This window comes from Lycium barbarum, chromosome 11 (genome assembly GCF_019175385.1).
Source record: "Lycium barbarum isolate Lr01 chromosome 11, ASM1917538v2, whole genome shotgun sequence".
NCBI classification, from domain to species: Eukaryota; Viridiplantae; Streptophyta; class Magnoliopsida; order Solanales; family Solanaceae; genus Lycium; species Lycium barbarum.
This window is the reverse complement of record NC_083347.1, coordinates 3900536-3920862: the sequence shown is the minus strand read 5'-3', so window position 1 is coordinate 3920862 and position 20327 is coordinate 3900536. Positions and strand designations below refer to the sequence as shown.

General features: G+C 36.8%; 1 protein-coding gene across 1 annotated transcript; it reads right to left on the bottom strand.

Moving 5' to 3' along the window:
• Positions 1-4603: 4603 nt before the first annotated feature.
• On the bottom strand, positions 4604-5847 carry LOC132618341 (fatty acid desaturase 4, chloroplastic-like). The gene has a single exon (XM_060333405.1). The coding sequence runs from the start codon at positions 5728-5730 to the stop codon at positions 4849-4851; it is 882 nt and encodes a 293-aa protein (XP_060189388.1). The 5' UTR covers positions 5731-5847; the 3' UTR covers positions 4604-4848.
• Positions 5848-20327: the final 14480 nt, after the last annotated feature.

Genomic DNA, 20327 nt, shown 5'->3' with positions numbered 1-20327 from the left:
TGATGTCAGTTGTTGGGCATAACCATGTGTTAATGCAAAGAATAAACAAATTACCATCTCTACTCTTCATTTCTCCTCTTCAATTTTGTATTAAAGGCTGGTTTATTATTGATTTTAATAGCCAGGTTCATGGCTCATTTAAGTTCTCCTTAATGACTGAGTTAATGCTTATTAATCCTCTTTGACCATTTCAAGATTTTCAGCCTATATAAAATTATCTTCTTTGTGAATCACATAAAAATTTCAGCCACTAGTGCAAGTGTTTGGAATTACTGTGAAACCTTCGAAGCGATCGGGCTATACAATTTGCACCATAGTCGGTCCGAAATCGCTTTCAAGGCAGTAGCTTGCCACTATGTAGTGTTCGTCCGATAAGTTAATTCTATCATTTTGTTTGTTTTACTGATTAATATTGTTAATATTTCCAATATCAATAGTTTTTCTTTTTTGGAACTGTCATGATTTACTTATGATTAGCTCATAATGGATTTTAATTCATTTGCTTTTCGATTCTGCCTCTATTTGTAGAGATTTTGGCTCTTCTTTTGAGAGGACATATTTCTCTGGACTGTCTTTGATACTAGCTATAGGAGCAACTATAGGGGCAAACAAGGCCAAGAACCAACTGTTTGTACTTTACCTGGTCAATTTGGGATATAAAGTGTGGCATTATGTTTGATATACTAGCAACTTTGAGCTTGCCCGGCTAAATTTTCTGCGGGTTAAGGTGATTTCTAGCATTGATGTTAGGTCAGCGATCAAGGAAACACTATCTATTACAAAACTGTGATATCATAGATACACAAACAAATTCCGACGTTCATCACGTTTCTTTTTGCAGGCGCTGAGGTTGCTGTTATTTGTATAACTAATCCGGAGAAGTGCTAAATTATCAGGCATTCACAAACTCAAGGGGGATTTATAGAGTGGCAGAGACAATGCCAGAGAGTGATAGTTGGGATGCGTGCTTAGCAAGATCCATCAGCAGCTTCCATGAACAATGCACACATATACGAAATAGTAACTCAGGTGTGAAGTTCAGTTACAATCATCCTTCCAGACATTCCCACACAGTCGGACCATTTGTGTATCGTCCAGCCAGTGTCCCGACATCCTGCATCTAGTTAAACTATGCACATCCTACGGGTTGTCTGGTTTTCTTCGTGTTGTTGTATAACATGATTGCCATAATATGATCGAAAACCTACTTCCAGTCTAGCAATATCTGTTGTAAATTGTGTCTTACGTATACTCAACAATATAGGAATATTCTGATTATGAAATATAGCTTTAGGTCATTTTTAGAGAGAAAATGGTAGGTTTAAAATTCAGTAATATTCTACTCATTTGTCAATTTCTTGTAAACCTACATGGATTTTCAGGATTTCAAAGGATGTGAAAAAGTTGACAGAGTAGACTACTGAATCTATAAAAGAGGAACGTAAGTTATAAAAGAGGAACTTTGTCTCTTTCTTTTTAGTTAATGATAATAATGAATTAAAAGAGGAACTTTGCCTTCTTTTTAATTATTCTCTTTTCTAGGGGTCTATAATTTCCACAGATAAAACTAGTACTAGTTGAAATGCTTAACGATGAGTCGAGGAATAACGACTAGTACTTCATTCGCCCAAAATACAATAATGAGGCCTTGGAGTATGAAAAACAAAATATCTAATTTTTCTTATGTGATTATTTAATTTTTATTAGGCTGTGGGGATCTAGTAGCTCAGTTGGTTGGGTATCTGAACTTTTACTTTATTGGTGAGGGTTCGAATCCCCACGTTATAATCCCTTTCGGAAGAAAATAAATGAAAAAACCTCAATCATTTAATGATATAATCTAGATGAAGAGTATAACAGAGAGAAAATATGTATAATTCCCATTTTCTACTTGCATGAGTAGAACGTTCTCTTAATCATATAGATTGCTCAGCTCATTTTGTTATATCGAAATCTAAACGGTTTTTGCAATGAAAAATTGCTCAATTTTACTTGAATATCAACAAAATAACTAAAATTATTTTGTAAGTAAAAAGACACCTTGATACTTAATTAGGCAAAAGCTCAGTGAATGTCTTGGTTTAAAAAAAGAATTTAGTGACTTTCATAATATTTGTAAAAAATTAAATGACTTTTTAATTACACAAAAATTGTTTAGTAACTTTAACTTGGTGCAATAAACAAAATTTGAGTGATATCATTCTTGATATGATCCCTAGAATGTTCTCATTGTTGCAACTACGTAATTACCAAGCAAATCTTCTTTCGCTCGGAATGATCATAATCTTTCAAATGACGTACTTTAGTTATCAATTACCAATGAAAAAAGGTCAAATATGTCATCGAACTATTTGAAATGACTCATTTATGTCATTCGTCAATAGTTTGAGCCTATTCATCAAAATGACTCATCCATGCCACTTATCATTATTGACTCAAATGGCCGATTTTAAAATATTGGGAAACACAAAAATAATACTAAATTGGACGCCCAACCTCTAATTAAATGGTCCACTTCAATTACCGATCCCACCAAATTAAAACTCTAAATTAACCCAACCCATTCCCTTTTAACCCTATTTCCGTGTTCTCAAAACTTCCATTTTTCTCCATTTTCATAAAAGAACAAGAAACACAGAGGGTCTCTCTTTAATGAATTGTATATATGGCGTGAATTTATATTAATTTGGACCCAAAAAAGGTACAAATATCGACTGAAAACAAAACAAGATGATTTTAGATTTGTAAACAAGTATGGGTTTGATGGTTACTCTATTCATGTAGCCATTACATGTTATGGGTTTAGTTTGGAAAGTGAGTATGGCAATATCAAACTTCTCAATTTTATTCAAGTTACACAGTAGCATTATACATCCTTCTCTAAGTTTCTATTACAACGTTTTTTTGGTAAAACTAAGTGTTTTTTTCTTAACTTTCAAAAGCAATACTTCCCCGAACCCCATAGTCCAAAGGGTTGCCCTTTTTTAGTTTGTCTAAAATTATCTTACAACTTTCCACAGTTATTTCACGAGTAGTACCAAATTTAATACTTTGTCGTACAGAAGTACCTATACTTATTTTGTAACTATAATATACCTACCCTATATATACTAACGAGAATACCAATAGAATACCAATAACCGGAAATGGCATATTTGCGGCCAATGACTACTAGTAATCTCTACTCCATAAAATATATTTATACCTTAAAAAATATCAAGATTTTTGTTACTACCATTTTTATAACGCAACCCATCTTTTACCAATTTGAGAGATAATTAATCCAATCAAACTACTCCCGTTCTCAAAATATTTATCGCATTTTTCAATTACACGCTTATTAAGAAAGCATTTATAAGGGTAGCAATATGACTAATTTACCCTCTTAACATATTTGACCATGTTCTCTCTCCTCAAAAAATATTTACTCTATTAGTGATGGAACCTTTTAAATGTTGGAATGTGAACTCACAAACTAATACAAGGTTAAAAGGAGGGAAAAGCTACCTAATTTTATCTTGGGTAAATAAAACGACAAACATTTTTAATGAGGACGACAAATATTTTAAGACGGAGGGAATAATATCAGGACCAGCATATAAATTAAACACTCATCATTTTCTAATTAACTGTGTATAATTTTATCCTATTATATGATAAAGAATAATATGAATCATATTAAAATTTAATCTTGATTAAGAAACCAATTTGTAAACTTGCATGGAGTTGTTTGGAAGCCACGTAACAAGCGACAGAATATGATATTGCAAAATCCTTTATTTTGGATGCATTATTTGTCTTGGTAGCTAATGGCTAAAGGTTTGAGTCTTTGAGATGGGCACTAAAAATTTACCTACGAGTTCATAGAAATTAAGTAGGTTTTGCTTATATCGAATATATGTACGAAACAATTTATTAAATATTTGATTGTGAGCTCAGTTAATATTGTAAATTAATTTAAGATTACTATAAGACATCAACTTCAAGGATGAAATTGTTGTGAAGTATTTGACCATAAACCACAGTTGAATTAAAATTTTCATTCGCTCTGCAATTTAATAACAGCACAGAGCAACCTAATTTTTTTTAGCACAGCCTGGTATACATGTTAATTGCATCATAGACATGAAAGAAAGTATGGTCCAGCCCGTAAGGCTCTTATCGGTAATTGTTCATGGTTGGACTTACATCGATTTTCTCCTAAAAGAATTTAAACCAATAATTAGAACGATTTTTGAAATATTAATATCAAGCCTAATTAAGTAAGTCGAACTTTGGGTATTTTTTGGGTTTTCATTTTTTTACCAGTTTTTCGTCGTAGGAGCCGTTTGATAGGAGGTATATATAAGAGAAAATTAAATAATACATGTATTAGCTTTGGTATTATTTAATCATTTGTTTGGCAGGGGGTAGTGTTTTGTACTGTATTAGTTATACAATACCAATTCCAATTCGGATACACTCTATTCAGTATTATTCCTATTCTAATATACTCTATTCATATAATACAACAAATCAAGTTGTGAATAAATAATTATGTCAGTATAACTAATCACAGCATTACTAATAAACTTTTATTCAATATCATTTTATACATCTTATTCAGTACTATTCCTATTCTAATGCACCCTTTTCATTTAATACAATAAACCAAACCATGGATAAATAATAACGCCAACATGACTAATCCAAACATTACTAATTACTTTATTCAATACCATTCTTATACACCCTACTAGACAACCCTTAAAAACATTTATCCTGTACCATTCTTGTTTAGACTGTAGATGAAAAAACTAATATATATATATATATATAGTAGCAAGCGGCAATAGGGACTAATTGAATTCAATATGAAGCAGGCATAGGTTCAAGTGTCTCTGTTTCTTCAGTCCATTCTGAATTTGGTTCATCCCAAGACCGTGGCCGAACTCCAAATTTAAAGAAGAAATTTATCTCGAGCAACTCAAAAACCTTATATCTATCCAAATACTGGTTCCATAATCCACTCACAGTGCAGTAACTCTTGTTGTAAGGGGGGCAATGATGCGCGGCGTGATTTGACCTCGAAAGAAGTATTCTAGCATCTTGTAGTGCTAACACGATTGAAGGTACCTCACTTTTTGTGCCATGAGCCCATGAATGAATCTGCAGGCTGAACATAAGGCAACCCGAAAGAACTCCCACGAAAGCCAGAATCATCGGATTGTTACAGAGAAGGTTGATCGGGAGGACACTTAAAGTCACTCCACGTGCGAGCTCATGAAGATTTTTAGCAAATTGATTTCGGGTGGTACTTCTTGGCCATTTATGGTGACCTTGAAATGCATCAATTAGTCTACCGAATATAGGGGTTTTGGCACTGCCGTAATTGTCAACTGCCCAGTGGAAGATTCCGGCAACTAAGTCTGATACGACATAACCGATGAGTCCTGCTATAAGGGGTCCAACCCATGTATGTGAGTCGATGGCTCCTGTGCCTGATCGTGTTAGAGAAATTAGCACGATTGTGAACCCACTTGCCATCCATGCTCGATGAGCCCATGTGGACTGTGAACTCGGGTCATTGAGTACACTTTTTGTACTAGTTCCAGTTTTTGTGATGGAAGTGGGTGGTTCATAATTCGCTATGATCTTATCAGGATGTGAGGATCTTCCCTGTATCGTCCCAATTTCATCCGATCGTTGTGAGGTTCTAATGACATGGTTTTGAGGTAGAATGGAAGACATATTGAAAAAAATTAAGGTTGGATGTAGAATCAAAATGGCAAGCAAAATAGCATATAGTATTAGAGGTATATTGTTCAAAGAGTGGAGGGAGAAAAACTCCTCATCAAACCAACTACATGAGAAATTTGGTATTATTATTAATATTACTTTACTTTACTACTTATATATAAGAGGCTAGAAAAGCAGCTAGGTCCCCCTCGTCATGTCATCTTACCTTGTACAGGAATAATTCACTCAGCATTCCTTAATTATTTGGCCAAATCCATCGATAGACATCTGTGGACGTCCACTTCTTTCACTTAAACACCTCAACTAAACTTTATTTCATTTAGACACTTGAGGTAAGACCCTACTGTGTCATTTAGTCACTTTTCGTTGACTTGGCTTATAGCGTGAGTTTCACTTGAAGTTTAGCGCGTGAATGCTTGAAAACATGACTTTTTCTGTTTCCCTTTTAATAATTAAAAAAATTATGAGAAATATTTTTTAAAACAAAAATAAGAATATAAAAAACCCATCTTCTAAATCCTCCACCCAAACTCTCCCTTCCCCTTTCTTCTCCTAGCATTACAACTCCCATCGGCAGTCCCTATCCCCATTTTTTTTTATGGTTGGATTTTAAATTTGATATTATCTATTCTAGATTTTATTATTTTACTTTTATATCTAAACTATTCCGGCAAAGAGAGGCAACAAGAGAAAGAGAGAAGTGGCGGATATCCATTTTTTCCGGCAATAATTCAATTGATAGCTTGAAAAATTAATGAAATTACAGAAAATGATTAACCAAGACTGTTGGAGGCACATAGGGTTCGAATTGATAGATTGTTTGCTGAGGTTCGTTGAAAAACTTCACTGCCAATTTTCTAGATTAAAATTGTAGAATGATAGGAATTCCTAACTGAAATTGGAGCCTTGCCATTTTATAAATAAATGAAGAAGAAGACTATACCTTGAGGCGATAATGGAAGCTATGAATTAATGGAAAAAATAGAGAGTGGTGTGTGCACAGACGCTGGCATCGTGAGAGGTGGTGGTCCAATTTTGGAAACATTAAAATATCTAATTTACTTTTCCTTTTTATTTTTATTTTTTATAAATCATTGATGTGGCTCTTTTTCATTGGATCCACATTGCCACGTAAGGAGTTTGAACTTCACGCACATAATTTGTTTTGGGACTGAGCTTTTTGTGCCTAAATGACACAGTAGGGCCTTACCTCAAGTGTCTAAATGAAATAAAGTTTAATTGAGGTGTTCAAGTGAAAGAAGTGGACGACCACAGATGTTTCTCGATGAGTTTGGCCTAATTATTTTGTTTGAAGGCTATGGTGACTCTGTATGAGTCCGCAACTTAAATAACCCAAAAAGTGAGATTTGGGACCAAAATAATCCATTAAATAAAAAAGTTACAGAAATACCTTTTGCGCACAAAATTAGTGCGTGCGCAATAGAAATTAATTGTGACGGGACCGTTAACTCCTGTTGCGCACTAATTTTGTGCTAGGAATTATCTCTTGCTGACAGGTACCTTTCCCATCAAACCATATGAGCTCCTTTATTTTTTACTATGTGTTTGGTTTATCCTATTTTCTTCATTTCCAGGACCAACTTATGCCCCTCAAGTTGATGCTATATTGGGAAATGAATTATTTGATTTTGTTGTTTTTTGTTGTAGGGCCAAAAACTACCCCACTTTAGCCGTTTGGAAATAATTATTTATATTTTCAGTTCTTTTGTGAATAATTTGCGATTGTGTGGAAATAATTTTAGCTATGATTTTTTTTTTTTAATGATAATTAGTTATTTTAGTTTTTATTATAATTTATTAGTAACTCGTGCGATGTTCTAAAGTAATTATAAAAAAATCTCGACATATTTGAAATAAAGTAATGCCTTGACTAAGATAATAAAGACTAAAATAACTAATGCCTTAACTAATATTTCTTTATTCTTTGAATATGTTACAATTTAGAGCCTACATGTCCATGCAGTGCAACATATTTTGAGCTCAAATAGTAACATATTCAAAGAATAAAGAAATATTAATCAAGGCATTAGTCATTTTAGTCTTTATTATCTTAGTTAAGGCATTACTTTATTTCGAATATGTCGAGATTCTTTTCATAATTAATTTAGGACACTGCACGAGTTATTAATAAGTGATTATAAAGACTAAGATAACTAATTATCATTAAAAAAATAATACCAAAAAATATAATATTAACATAATCTTATGTGCATTTTATGTTAACTAATACATTATCTTATGTGCATTTTATGTTAATATTATATTTTTAGGTCCCTATGAATTTTACACAATATCAAAATTATCCATAAAAGAACTGAAAATAGAAAAAATATTGATGAATAGAGACTCGTCAAATAAGTATAATATTTTATTTAAGTAAAAACGTACTCCCTCCGTCCCATATTAGTTGACCACATTACTATAAATATTTGACCCAAAATATTTGTCCATTTACAAAATCAAAATAGAATTAACAAAGTTTTTCCAACTTTGCACCTAACATTAATTGTTTTTTAAAGTAACCAATATTGATTGGAGTGTAATTAATTGAAGAGATATAAGGGTAAATTAGTAAACATATCCTTCTTATTTATTATTTCTTAATAAAAGTGTAAAATGAAAAGTGACCAAATACATTGAGATGGAGGGAGTACATAATTTTTTTAGAACATCAAAATAGGAGTAATTAATAAATTCGGAAAATTTAAAGAGCTCTCTTCACTCGGTATGTTTTCTTTCTTTGCCCTTCTCCCTAATTAAAAACTGTCTAATACAAACATATTTTATGTAATCATAAAGAACTTTAAACTTTAAGTCACTATATACCTTCCTCACTAATTATTTCCACACGGTTAAAAGTGGGGTGGTTTTTGGTCCTACAACAAAATCATATAATCCAAATCCATTTTCCAATATAGCATCAACTTGAGGGAAATAAGTGGGCCCTGGAAGTGAAGAAAATTGATTAAACCAAACAAATAAAAAAGGCCGAATGGATGTAGTTGACAAGATGTTTCACTTAGACACCTCAATTAAGATTTGTACCATTTAGACACCTGTAGTAAGGTTCGATTGTTCCATTTAGACATTTTTGATTGAATTGACAAGTTGAGTGATTATCACATAAACTAGGCGCGTGAAGGAAATAATTTTACATTTTTTTTTACTCTCTTCTTCTTCCTTATCTCTCCTTTCAAGACTTCCTCCACCATACCACCGCCACCCAACCTTCTCCTTCATTTCTTTCTTACTAACATGGTCAACTTTTCACCCATCTCTTTCTTTTACTCCTACTATTTTTAGGAACATTATTGAAGGAAGGATGTGAAGAACAAATTCACCAAATTGGATTCAGCAATGGAGATTCAAAGGACAACTCTTTAACTCCCTACATCACCTGCTGACACTGACAGCCTTTCCATTACCATCTTCTCCGTTATATTTCCCACTTCATAACTGCCACCATTCTTGTACTACTATGAAAATAATACATACCCACCAATCATTTGAGTTCATTTTTCTCGTGTATAGTCTTTGTTCCCCTTCTATTTTGGATCTAGGATAATCTTGATATTTTATCAATGGAGATTGAGGGTGCTGCTGGTGATGGGAGTTGTGAAATTAGGGGCTTTACCCAGCCAGCTGATCGGGTTTTCAATAATTTGGAACCTGAATTCACTGTTTTTTCACCGGTTGGGATTCAATATGAGATTGCAGAGGCATAAAGTTGGGATTGATGACTTTGAGCTGTTGATTGTCATTGGCAGTGGTGTCGTTGCCTGGATTGGTTGGAGCTCCGGCGCTAACTCTTGGAAGAAGAAGCAATACATTCTTTAATAATTATATTTTGGTATATCTGCCACGTGCCTTTATTTAATTCGTCATATTGACACGTTATCGCGAGTGTCTTACACTCACTTTATATATTTAGTTGATTGTATAAAAAGTGTCTAATTGGAACAGATTTAGGGCAGTATAAGTGTTCAATAGAAACATCCTGAGTTTAGGTGTCTAAGTGAAAGATCTTGTCAACTCCAGATGTCTCCCGATGGGTTTCTTATTGCGCACAAATTTAATGCGCAATAGGAGTAACCATGTCGTCACAGTTAACTTTTAGTACGCACTAATTTTGTGCGTAAAAGATACTTCTGTCACTTTTTTATTTAATGGATTATTTTGATTACAAATCTCACTTTTTGGGTCATTTAAGTTGCGGACGCATTGTAATTTACTGGAGCGTACTTAAGGTAAAGGTAAGGTTGATTACCCTACTTTATGATTTATCACTTGATTGGTTTGTTAGTGTTTAGAATGGCCATCAATCATGATGGTAGAGCTACAAGATAGAAAGATTGGTATATTAATGATTAAAACCCCACACTATTGAGATTATTACTTGTGGTGGTTACTTCTTTATTCTGTGTAGTCTCTTTAAGCTTCATATTTATTAAGGATTGATGAACTACTAGCCCAAAAAGTAAAATTGTCACTCCATTCAAATTTAAGTAAATATTGATGAGTAGTTGAGTCACCCCAATCGCCATTCTCTTCTCCACGAGAAATAAATCGGTTAATATTTCATAAATGACAGAGTTTGATGTATAAGAAAGGGTTCGCTTGGTCTGAACTCTGAAAGATGAGGAATTATAATCTTCTTCCAAAGCCTTTTAAGAAATTTAAGGTTAACATTGAGATTAAAATTTTATCCTACTTTTACGTAATTTCAATCAAAAACATGTTTTGTATTATACCTTGTATATCCTATTTTTAGTACAATGAACCAAACATCTATCAATAAACGTATATCCACTAAATAATTGGCGAGTAATTAAAGTGAAAAATGGATTCAGTTAGCGTCGTCATTTCTTAGGTTTTAAGCTTTAATCATGTTTCCCAAAATATCCCCTTTTTTCTTTGTTGTCAAGTCGGAAATGAATCCTATTTGACCATAACTTCTAGATTGATATATTGTGGATTAGAATTATCGAAATCATGAAGGATATGAAATCGTCGAATGCAATTATTGGTGCCAAAGACGAGACCGGAACCAAAATGCCCAAAAAAAAACCATTTTGAATCAAAATATCCCAACATTTTTTTTTTTAATTAAAGTACCTTTAGCGCAGTAAAATACTGAGCTATAGCACTTCACGAAGACGGAGCCGTTAAGTGCTATAGCGCAGTATTTTACTGCGTATACAAATGTTTTCTCTCACCTATAACGCAGTAAAATACTGCGCTATAGGACTCCGTCATTTTCCATAACATCACATTTTCACTCATTTTTACGTAGTTTATCTTTTTTACGTAGTTTAGCCGTATATTAATCATGCTTTGAGATTCCGGAACTTCAATATTTTATATAGAACTCTAGTTATATTTGTACAATTAATAAAATAGGCTCAACATATCAAGAAAACGCAATACTTTGGATTGTCGTTTTAGTGGTTGAAAAGTGCTCGAAGTCCTTTTTTGTTTGAAGACTTGTAGTCATTAGCTTTAAGTTATTTATCTTTTAGAGTTTCTTCTTAGTTTTAAATTAATGCTTAACTTTATTTCGAATGTGTCACATTTTTTTTTATTATCAATTTAGGATGTGAAACTATAAACAATAATAAAAACTAAGATAATATTTACAAATATGCAAAAAATAGATAATATTTACGATAAATTGTACAACACTAATGTATATACACTATCGAGGATGGGTCCCACATGTAGTATGCCGGAGACTATCCCTAGGCCTAAGGCTCATACCATCCCCACCACCCTCGCCATCGTCCTCATCGCCCTTTTTTCTCTTAATAACCGGGTGCTCCAAGTCATGATCATCTCCTCTTCCCCTAACCCTTGCGCCCTTAACTAGAACGTGCTTCTTCGTGGGATCTAGTCCCGTTGGCACGCTCAGAACCTCAGGCTGAGCTGGGTCTGGAAATTCGACCTCTTCCTCATCGGGAGTCGCCACCGCAGGCGCCGAAGGATGAACCTGAAAAGTATATAAATATTAGTACCATTTCTTATTTATATTGAATACATTAACGTTATTTATTTAATCAAACCTGTGTGTCAACGGGCGCCTGAGTAGGTTCCTGAGATGGGTCTGTAGGCTCCCGAGATGGGTGTGGTGGTGAATATGAGGTAGTCTCCTGGACGAGATGCTGTTCGAAGTCTAAGTAAAGGTTATAAAAATTAAATAAATATTTACCTTATATTGAATAAAATTAGTTTTAAGTAAAAAAACTTACATGCACCTCGGTAGTCTCATGAGAAGACACATCTGCCTCGGCAAGCTAATGAGTATGCTCCTGCATGGGCAGCTCCTGTGGATCCACTGGCGCCGAATCCTAAAATATGAAAAAAATGAAATAATAAGTAACATACATATTTAAAATAAGTACTTTAAATGATCAAATATGTATATTAAATATTGACCTTATATTGAATAAAACTAACTTTAATTAAAAGCTTACATGTGGCTCGACAGTCATATGGGAAGACATTGCTGGCTCGACAGGCCCATGAGAAAAAGCCTGAGTAGGTGGCTCTGGTGGACCCGCTGGCGCCGAATCCTAAAATATAAAATATTACTAAATAATGAGTAACATACATATATTTAAAATAAATAATTTTAAAGGAACAAATAAGTATTTTAAATACTAACCGGGATCAAAACTCATCGAAGTCAAGAATCCTAGCTCCCTCTAAAAATTCCTCACAGGCCGCTCATCAGCTAATGAAGCGCGTAACGCCGCCCAATTAACATTATCACGCTCCTCCATGTATGCATTCTGGCTCGGCTGTGATGAAGACCCGGGTATCTCAGCAAGTAAGAGCGCCGGCGTAAACGTAGGTGAGTCCCCAGATGAGCTGCCACCGGCCTGGAACGGCTTCGGATGGACTAGACCGTGAACGCCCTCTGGAATGGGATCGGCCTCATCCGCCTCATCTACCAGATGGTGTCCTCCACCACTAGGTCCTCTAGCAACGCCGCGTCCTCTACGCGCACGGCGTCCTCCGGCAGCACGGCGTCTGATACGCTCAAATTACACCTATTAATGGCATAAAGCGGACGTTGTCAAATATAGTAACCCAAACAAGGTTGGGGTCGAATCCCACAGGGAATATGGAGAGAAAAGGTTACTAATCGTATGCGATACTAGTCTTTAAAGGCTTTAATCGTATTCCTGATAGTTTGAAATGTTTGTTGAATAATATAATTGAATACTTTGACTTGAAATGTAATTAATGCGAGAGAGAGACTAAGGTTGTGTTCCTCAACTTGATTAGATATTATGCTTCAGGTTTCAATGCGATATATTTCTAATGGTTGTTCTATGAATATGCACTTGATCTCTTAAGGACTTCCTAATGTTTCCCAACAGTTAAGCAGTATTTTCCTCTTTATGATTCTTCCGAATATAAAAGAGTTACAATCGAAGAGCGACCAATAATGCCAATTTAGACATGTTCTTATTCCTAAGTTAGTCTATTAAACAAGGGTTAACTCCTCGAGTCATTGTTATTCAATCTTACCAATATTGACTCTCTTTCCCAAGAAAAGTTAATATAATGGCTTCGGCTAATGCTTGCAATCATTACCCAACGCTAACGCACAAAGATAGAATAAATAATAACAACCATTATGCATATATCAATAGTAGAAACCCATTCACATAATATCCATCATGGGACCCACAACCTTAGCGTTAAAATTAGCTACTCATAATTTTGGCTAACAAAGAAAGCTTAAAAGTTAACATAATATACTTACGATGTGAATACAATATGGAATGGAAGTGAAGTTGTTGCTTTAAATGCTCCAATCACTTCTAATGTTAAAGACCTAAAGTTAATGCTCCCAAAAGAAATCTGAATTCTGAAATTAAAACCCTTCTTTAAGTATTTATAGGGACAAAAATTGCGCCAAGTTTCTGGACAAAAACACCCTTACGCGGCATCGTTACGGACCGTAACCTGTGTTACGGTCCGTCCTTCGTTCCGTCCCCTTGTCAGCATCCCGTCACGGCCACCATACGACGGACCATAACACAGGTTACGGTCCGTATTTTTCGGCGGATCATGGCCTCAATCTTCAGTGGCCAATGCGTTACGCCATGACGTTACGCCCCGTAATCTGAGTTACGAACCGTCCTTCTGGGGTGTAACCTGTGACACTACTTGGCAACTTTCTGGAAATTTGAGAGACGTTACGGTGAGGGTTACGGTCCGTAACATGAGTTACGGACCGTCCTTCATAGCGGCACATATCCTCTCTGGTACGGATCACGTTACGGTCCGTAACATGAGTTACGGACCGTCATTTAGCTCCAAGTTGTCCGTTTTTCAGCATTTCTTATCATTTCCGATCCTTATTCGACCAACCCTATAAAACACAAAAATAACATAAGAAACGATGTAAAAACACTTAAAAACAAGCAACATTTCTAGTTACAAAGGCATCAAATGTGCCGAAATTCACGGCACATCAACACCCACAACTTAAGCTTTTGCTTGTCCTCAAGCAACTACAACAAGACTCACTACTAACACACGACATCTTAGCAAAATAAGAATGACTACGGTGGTTTTGGCATGTGTTTCTAGCACGGACTCTTCAATCCAAGAAAAATATTTAGGCTCTTATCCATCTCCTATTTGTGACACAAGACGCACATTTAAGAAAAATTGCAATTCACTATGCAACCTCAATTAATGACACAATCATAGTATGGGAGTCTCTATACACATGAATTTCAACTTCCGGAAAGTCAGTTACTTTGAAATCTACAATCCTTACGCCCTCACATAGACCAAAAAATGTCCCAACACACATTTACAAAATAAATAGGACAGAAGACTAAAGAGATAGAAGGACACTCACACTCACAAAGAAATTTGCATACCATGCGTGCACATACCATAGGCTTGCCTTTATTTTCCATGCCTTCAACTTTGAACAATTTGATTGTGATCACATTAGTACTTTTTGGGCTTGTAACATTGGCTTAGGGACGGATAGGATGAATATTTGGATAATGGTGACTCACCCTCCTCGACACTTCTTTTGACTTCATTCACTATTCTTCCTATTATTTCTGACCCTACATCTTCAGCGTGGATTTATTTAAAACTTATATATATATATATATATATATATATATATCCACGTTGAATCATTCCCCTTAATATTCACGATCACCCCCAACAGGCCTTTGGCCTCATTTTCTGCATCTTTTACTTATCACCCCCAACTTAGGCTTTTAGCCTCATTTGTCATTCTTCAGTGTCAAGGAGGGACTTGGTGCCAAATGGGTTTATTCACAGAAGGGAAAGAGGTTAGTTCACGGCTAATCAAAGAAAAATTCTATAGGCTCAAAATTGGAGACTAGGGATCATTTTCTGTACGGGCTAGGCTCATTTAAGATAAACGGGCTTTGGGGTTAATACAAAGAAAGCCTAAGATCACTTCACAATCAAACTCTCCTTAGAATTCACGCACGACCAACCGGGCAAGTTCTAGATTACAAGCATCATATGCAAATAGAAACTAAGAACTCACAACACAATGGCATAAGGATTATTTAAATACTCTAACTTCACTTCCGCTTGAAGATTTCACATACATGGACACCCTTTATTTGCAATGTCATTAAAAGAACCATACATGTCAATATCAACAACTCATTCTTGATGTACATCACAAATTATTTTTCGGAGGGATATCATTGAACTGTAAAAACCACTTTTATATATGCTAGAAACACGGACCACCACCACTTAAGTCATTATTACTTTATTCCTAACTAACACAAAGATATAAACATGCCAGATTCAACATAAAAATGACATTCTTCATAATAAAAACAATACCAACAAAAATAAAAAACAATAACAATTGTCCTAAACACATACTTACTATCACAATTTGGGATAAAATATCCACAAAAACAAAAACCATAACAAATAATATCCAATATACAAAAGCAATACCAACAATACAAATAAAAACAGCAATTATCCACACCCCCAACTTAGAAACATGCATTGCCCTCAAGGCATCTATATAATGCATCAAAAGAATGGAGGGCCTCCCTGGAGCGCACTAGGCACTCGGATCTACAACAGCATCATGAGGTGGAGCAATGGTGGTGTCAGGCTGGCCAACACTAGAAGTCCCAGTCTCAGTGGGTGGGGGAGAAGTATGGTGAGCAGGCTCAATGGGATGGGCTGAGCTAGAAGTCGCTCCAGTAGTGTCAGAACTCAGCCGGGACACATGGCGGATCTTCTTCAAAGTACGCCGCTCCTCCTCCTCATTCTGTGGGCGCAAAGCAGCAAATGGATCAAGACTCTGGAGAATGGGCTCGAGGTTTTCATCATCTGGCGAGGCTATCCTGCGCTTCCCTTTAGCCAAAGAGTGGGCATCCTATTCCAATTCCTCATCGTGCTCCTCTTCAACCATGTCCTCGATGTTATCATCCCCAAGCAAACTCTGAACTGGCTGGTATAAGCTCTGTACCAACTCTGTGTGTACTTTCGGAATCTGTCACAATACCAACTTCATGTGCCTTCAATTTCTGCACATCGTCCTTGAGGTTCTGCAACTCACTCCGAATAGTGCCCAATTCCACAGCGGGGTATGTCCTAGTCAGCTCCGTCATTCTGTTCTCAATACCATCTATCCGGGAGTGGATCTGTAGGTGGTCATCAGCCATTTGTTCTTTTATCGGCCGCAGCGCTGCATCAATGTACAATTTTAGCTCAGTCATGAGCTGCTTGACCTGCCTATCTGTGCGATCCGCTTGTAGGACCAGTGCCTTAAAATTTTCCCGATCGAAAATCATTTTTCTCGCCAGTTCAGGTGGGACTCCTGGTATGGGCTGAGCCGGTGTTGGGCTCGCTCCAGTGGAAGAAGTAGGACCCCCCGAAGTAGGTGCGGCTGGAGCTGGCATGGGCTGTGTAGCATAATCAGCAGGTGGAGCCTCAGAATCTGTGGGCTGACCCGCCGCAGTTTCCTCAGCACTCATGATAGACAAGGGTAAACCATCTGATCCCGTTGGCCCTTCCGGCACCTCAGAAGACGAGGCAGATGGCATTTTACCTTGGCGCAACATATCATCTCTCCCCTTTGTGATGTCGTAGATACTCTTGGCGATCACACTGTGATCGATCAAGGGGAGGGGTTCTGGTCCCTCACGCAAGCACAAGAGAGTAAGCAAACACAGATAAATGAGGGAAGTGACTGGTTGGGTGGCTCTCTCCCGGAGATCTGCTGCTACCAGTCTGCGAAAGTTGATTTTATACCTCGACATAAGGGCAACCACAAGAACAGCTCTGTCCGGAGTCAAATAATTATCTGCCTGGGTAGGACGGATGCGGAACAGAACAATCTGCCACCAAAACTTTGCCTCTGGGGTGAGGGTGTTTTTCCAAATCCGCGTAGCGGCTGTCAACTTTGGCACTATTTCCCATTCGGGATCTGCCGTCCGTGCAATCACTGAGGCCACCCATTTTCTGACGGAGATTGTATCTTTCTGTTCAATTTTGTAGGCAAACTCCCCTTCTTCCGCTGCTGTAGGCTCTATATAATCCTCCCCGAATAGTATTTTATTGATGGCCGTCGGAGAGACATTGATATTCTTTTTCCGCACTAGTACCTCGGTCATGGCCGACACTTGAGTTGCGCGCTGCCCTTTTTTCAGTGCTTTGAATACAGCAGCCCCATAAGAAGCGTAGAATTCCCGAATAAGAACCGGGATGTAAGACCCCACAGAGTTTTTCAAAAACTCTAACTTATGGAAGCGGATAGTGTCACGAATGCCTAGATAACCATCGAGACCATCGAAACTGACGTTCCTCTCCTCGAAAATACTCCGCTTTGGGTCTTGCCCCTCATTCATTGCCAGCTCACACCCCTTGTTGTAGAAGTCTTCATATACCTCCACAGAAAACCGGAGGTCCTGCTCATACATAGCCCTCATCCGAATGTCAGTTTCTCTCATTTCCTGCTCGCGCTTTTTTTCGCGCTCCTCCGCAGTAGGCTGTCTAATGGGTGGTTGAGGTCAGTGTGGTGGTGTGACAGCCTGCCTGGGTTCACTCTGGCTCAAAGAACTAGATGAACTCTCCTTATCAGACGAGGAGGAACTTTCGGATGGTGGGGCTGGCCTGCTGGGTGCGACTAGCCGCTTTGTAGCCCTGGTGTCTTTGATTAGATCGTCATCGCGAAACCGTGAGGTTACTTTGCTTGCACCACGACCTTTTCCTTTTCCCGCAACCTTGGGTGAAACCTTCTTTGCTTGTCGTGGGTTACCTATACCTGTGGAAGGTAAAGTTAGATATGATACACGAGAAGTCGTTCAATTATACAGTTTATTGGTTCAAGTTATGACTTCAATTAGCTCAGGCACTGTAACACAGTCGACGGACCGTCGATGGTGTTACGGGTCGTATCTTCCAACCGTAACTTAATTTGTTCATTTCTAACACAGGGAACATAACACATTCGACGGACCGTCATACATGTTACGGTTCGTAACATTGAACCGTAACGTAACCAAAATTTCCAGAAGTTTTCTGGAAATCATAGGTGTTACGGTGCGATGTTACGGACCGTCACATGTGTTACAGTCCGTGACACCTGACCGTAACGTCACCCAAATTTTCAGAAAGTTTTCATGGAAATCATTGATGTTACGATTTGGTGTTACGGTCCGTAAACCGTGTTACGGTCCGTAACACCTGTTGACACCCAATTTTGTCCCTCCTTTATTTAATTTACTCGGGTTTCTAAATTTACTGACGAGGTAAATACTTTATTTTTCACAATATTTTATTGCTACTACTATTAATATCATTACTTTTATTTTCAACATTATGAGCATTACTTTATCATAAATTTTAAACGGTTAGTCATCGTTTCGTTTTCGGGTTTGGACTCGTTAAATTTATTAAAAGACAGCACTTTGTTAAATCCTTTATTTTCTACATAATAATCACTAATTATCATAATATATATTGTACTGGTTATTAAGTTAGGAGCCCAAAATTAATTAAATAGGGGAGGAAGGACCAACAATTTTCAGCCAAATTAATGGCTTAAAATACAAATACAATGTTATTCCCCTACCCAAATAATCAGCCCACATTTTAAATACCCAGCCCATACTTTCGGACCTGACCAGCTCATTTGTCCTACCCGGTCCAAACCAAAACTACCCGACCCGGCCCAATTTTCTATTTCTTTTTTCACCCCTAAACCTAACCCGTTCAGCCGCCTCCTTCATTCCATCTCCCTCCTCTTTCTCTTTCTCTTTCTTTTCCCTCTTCTTTGTCATCTTCTCCATCTCTCACCCGACACCCCTCCTCTCTGTCACCTCCACACTCACCTGTCCCCCACGCCCACGTTCCTCTCCATTCACCTCTCTCTCTTCTCACCTCTCTCTGGACCTCCAAACTCCCCTGTTCCCCACGCCTCTGTCATACACTACTCTCTCTCATACGCCCATTCTTTTTCATTTTCTTTAGTACAAAATGAAGCTTATAAGTAGAATCCAGGGGGGAATCGTTGAAAGGGGGAACATGATTTAGAAAAAGGGAATTGGGAGGATTTGAGAGGATTTTCAGTATTTTTGGGATTTCTTTTAGAGTTTTGGCCGCCATTTAAACAATCTGAAAATCCTTAGTGTTTCTTCTTCCTCTACGGATTTTCATCATTGGATTATCACTCTAAAACTTAAAATCGTTTGAACTCTTTACTCTGCTTTGGTAGACTCTAACCGGGACAGAGATTTTTAAACTTATTTGTGTGGGTTTCGGATCTGTTCGGAACAGGGGAGTAGATTCGAGACCCGACGCCTCAGTTCATTGCGACCACAAGAGGTAAACTTCCTATCTCTTTACTTTTTTTATTGGATTTTAGTTATGTTTTGCTAAGTTTAGTGTCAGTCTAAGCTTAGTGTAGTTAGTCATGTTTACCAAGTTAATTTTAACTAATCCGAATAGAGTAATTAGTTAAGCAGTGTTTACATGGATATTCAGATTCCTGGTAATCAACGATTGTGTTCATCGGGTCTAAATTACTGTTGTTATACTACCAGCCTTAAATTTCTGGTGTAGAACTTGATCTTGGTTGTTTATCTCATATGACTTTGTATGTTGACATCCTGAGTAATATATAAACTGACGTGTATCCCTTGAAGCATTGCCTGTGTTTGTCTAATGCATAATCTGTCTAGGTATCTTGACCCATGTGGGTCTGGTTCTGTATTTCTCAGAAAATAAAATGTGGTCTGATACATGCTCGTACTTAGAATAACTAGTGATCACTTTTCTCTATGTTTGTCCATGTCTACTTAGTTATCAGTTAAGTCTGCTGTTTGATTGCTTGTGGGTGTATTGTGAGTGTTCTGTCGACGCATTAATCACAGTTTATTATACGAGCATATTAGATTAGTGTTAATATCATATATGTTTTAAAGGGTTGTGAGACGAAGTAGCTTAGATCAGTAGGATATTGTATGATTATTAGATTGATAAAGTTCAACCAATTGCATGAATGTGGAAAGTAATGT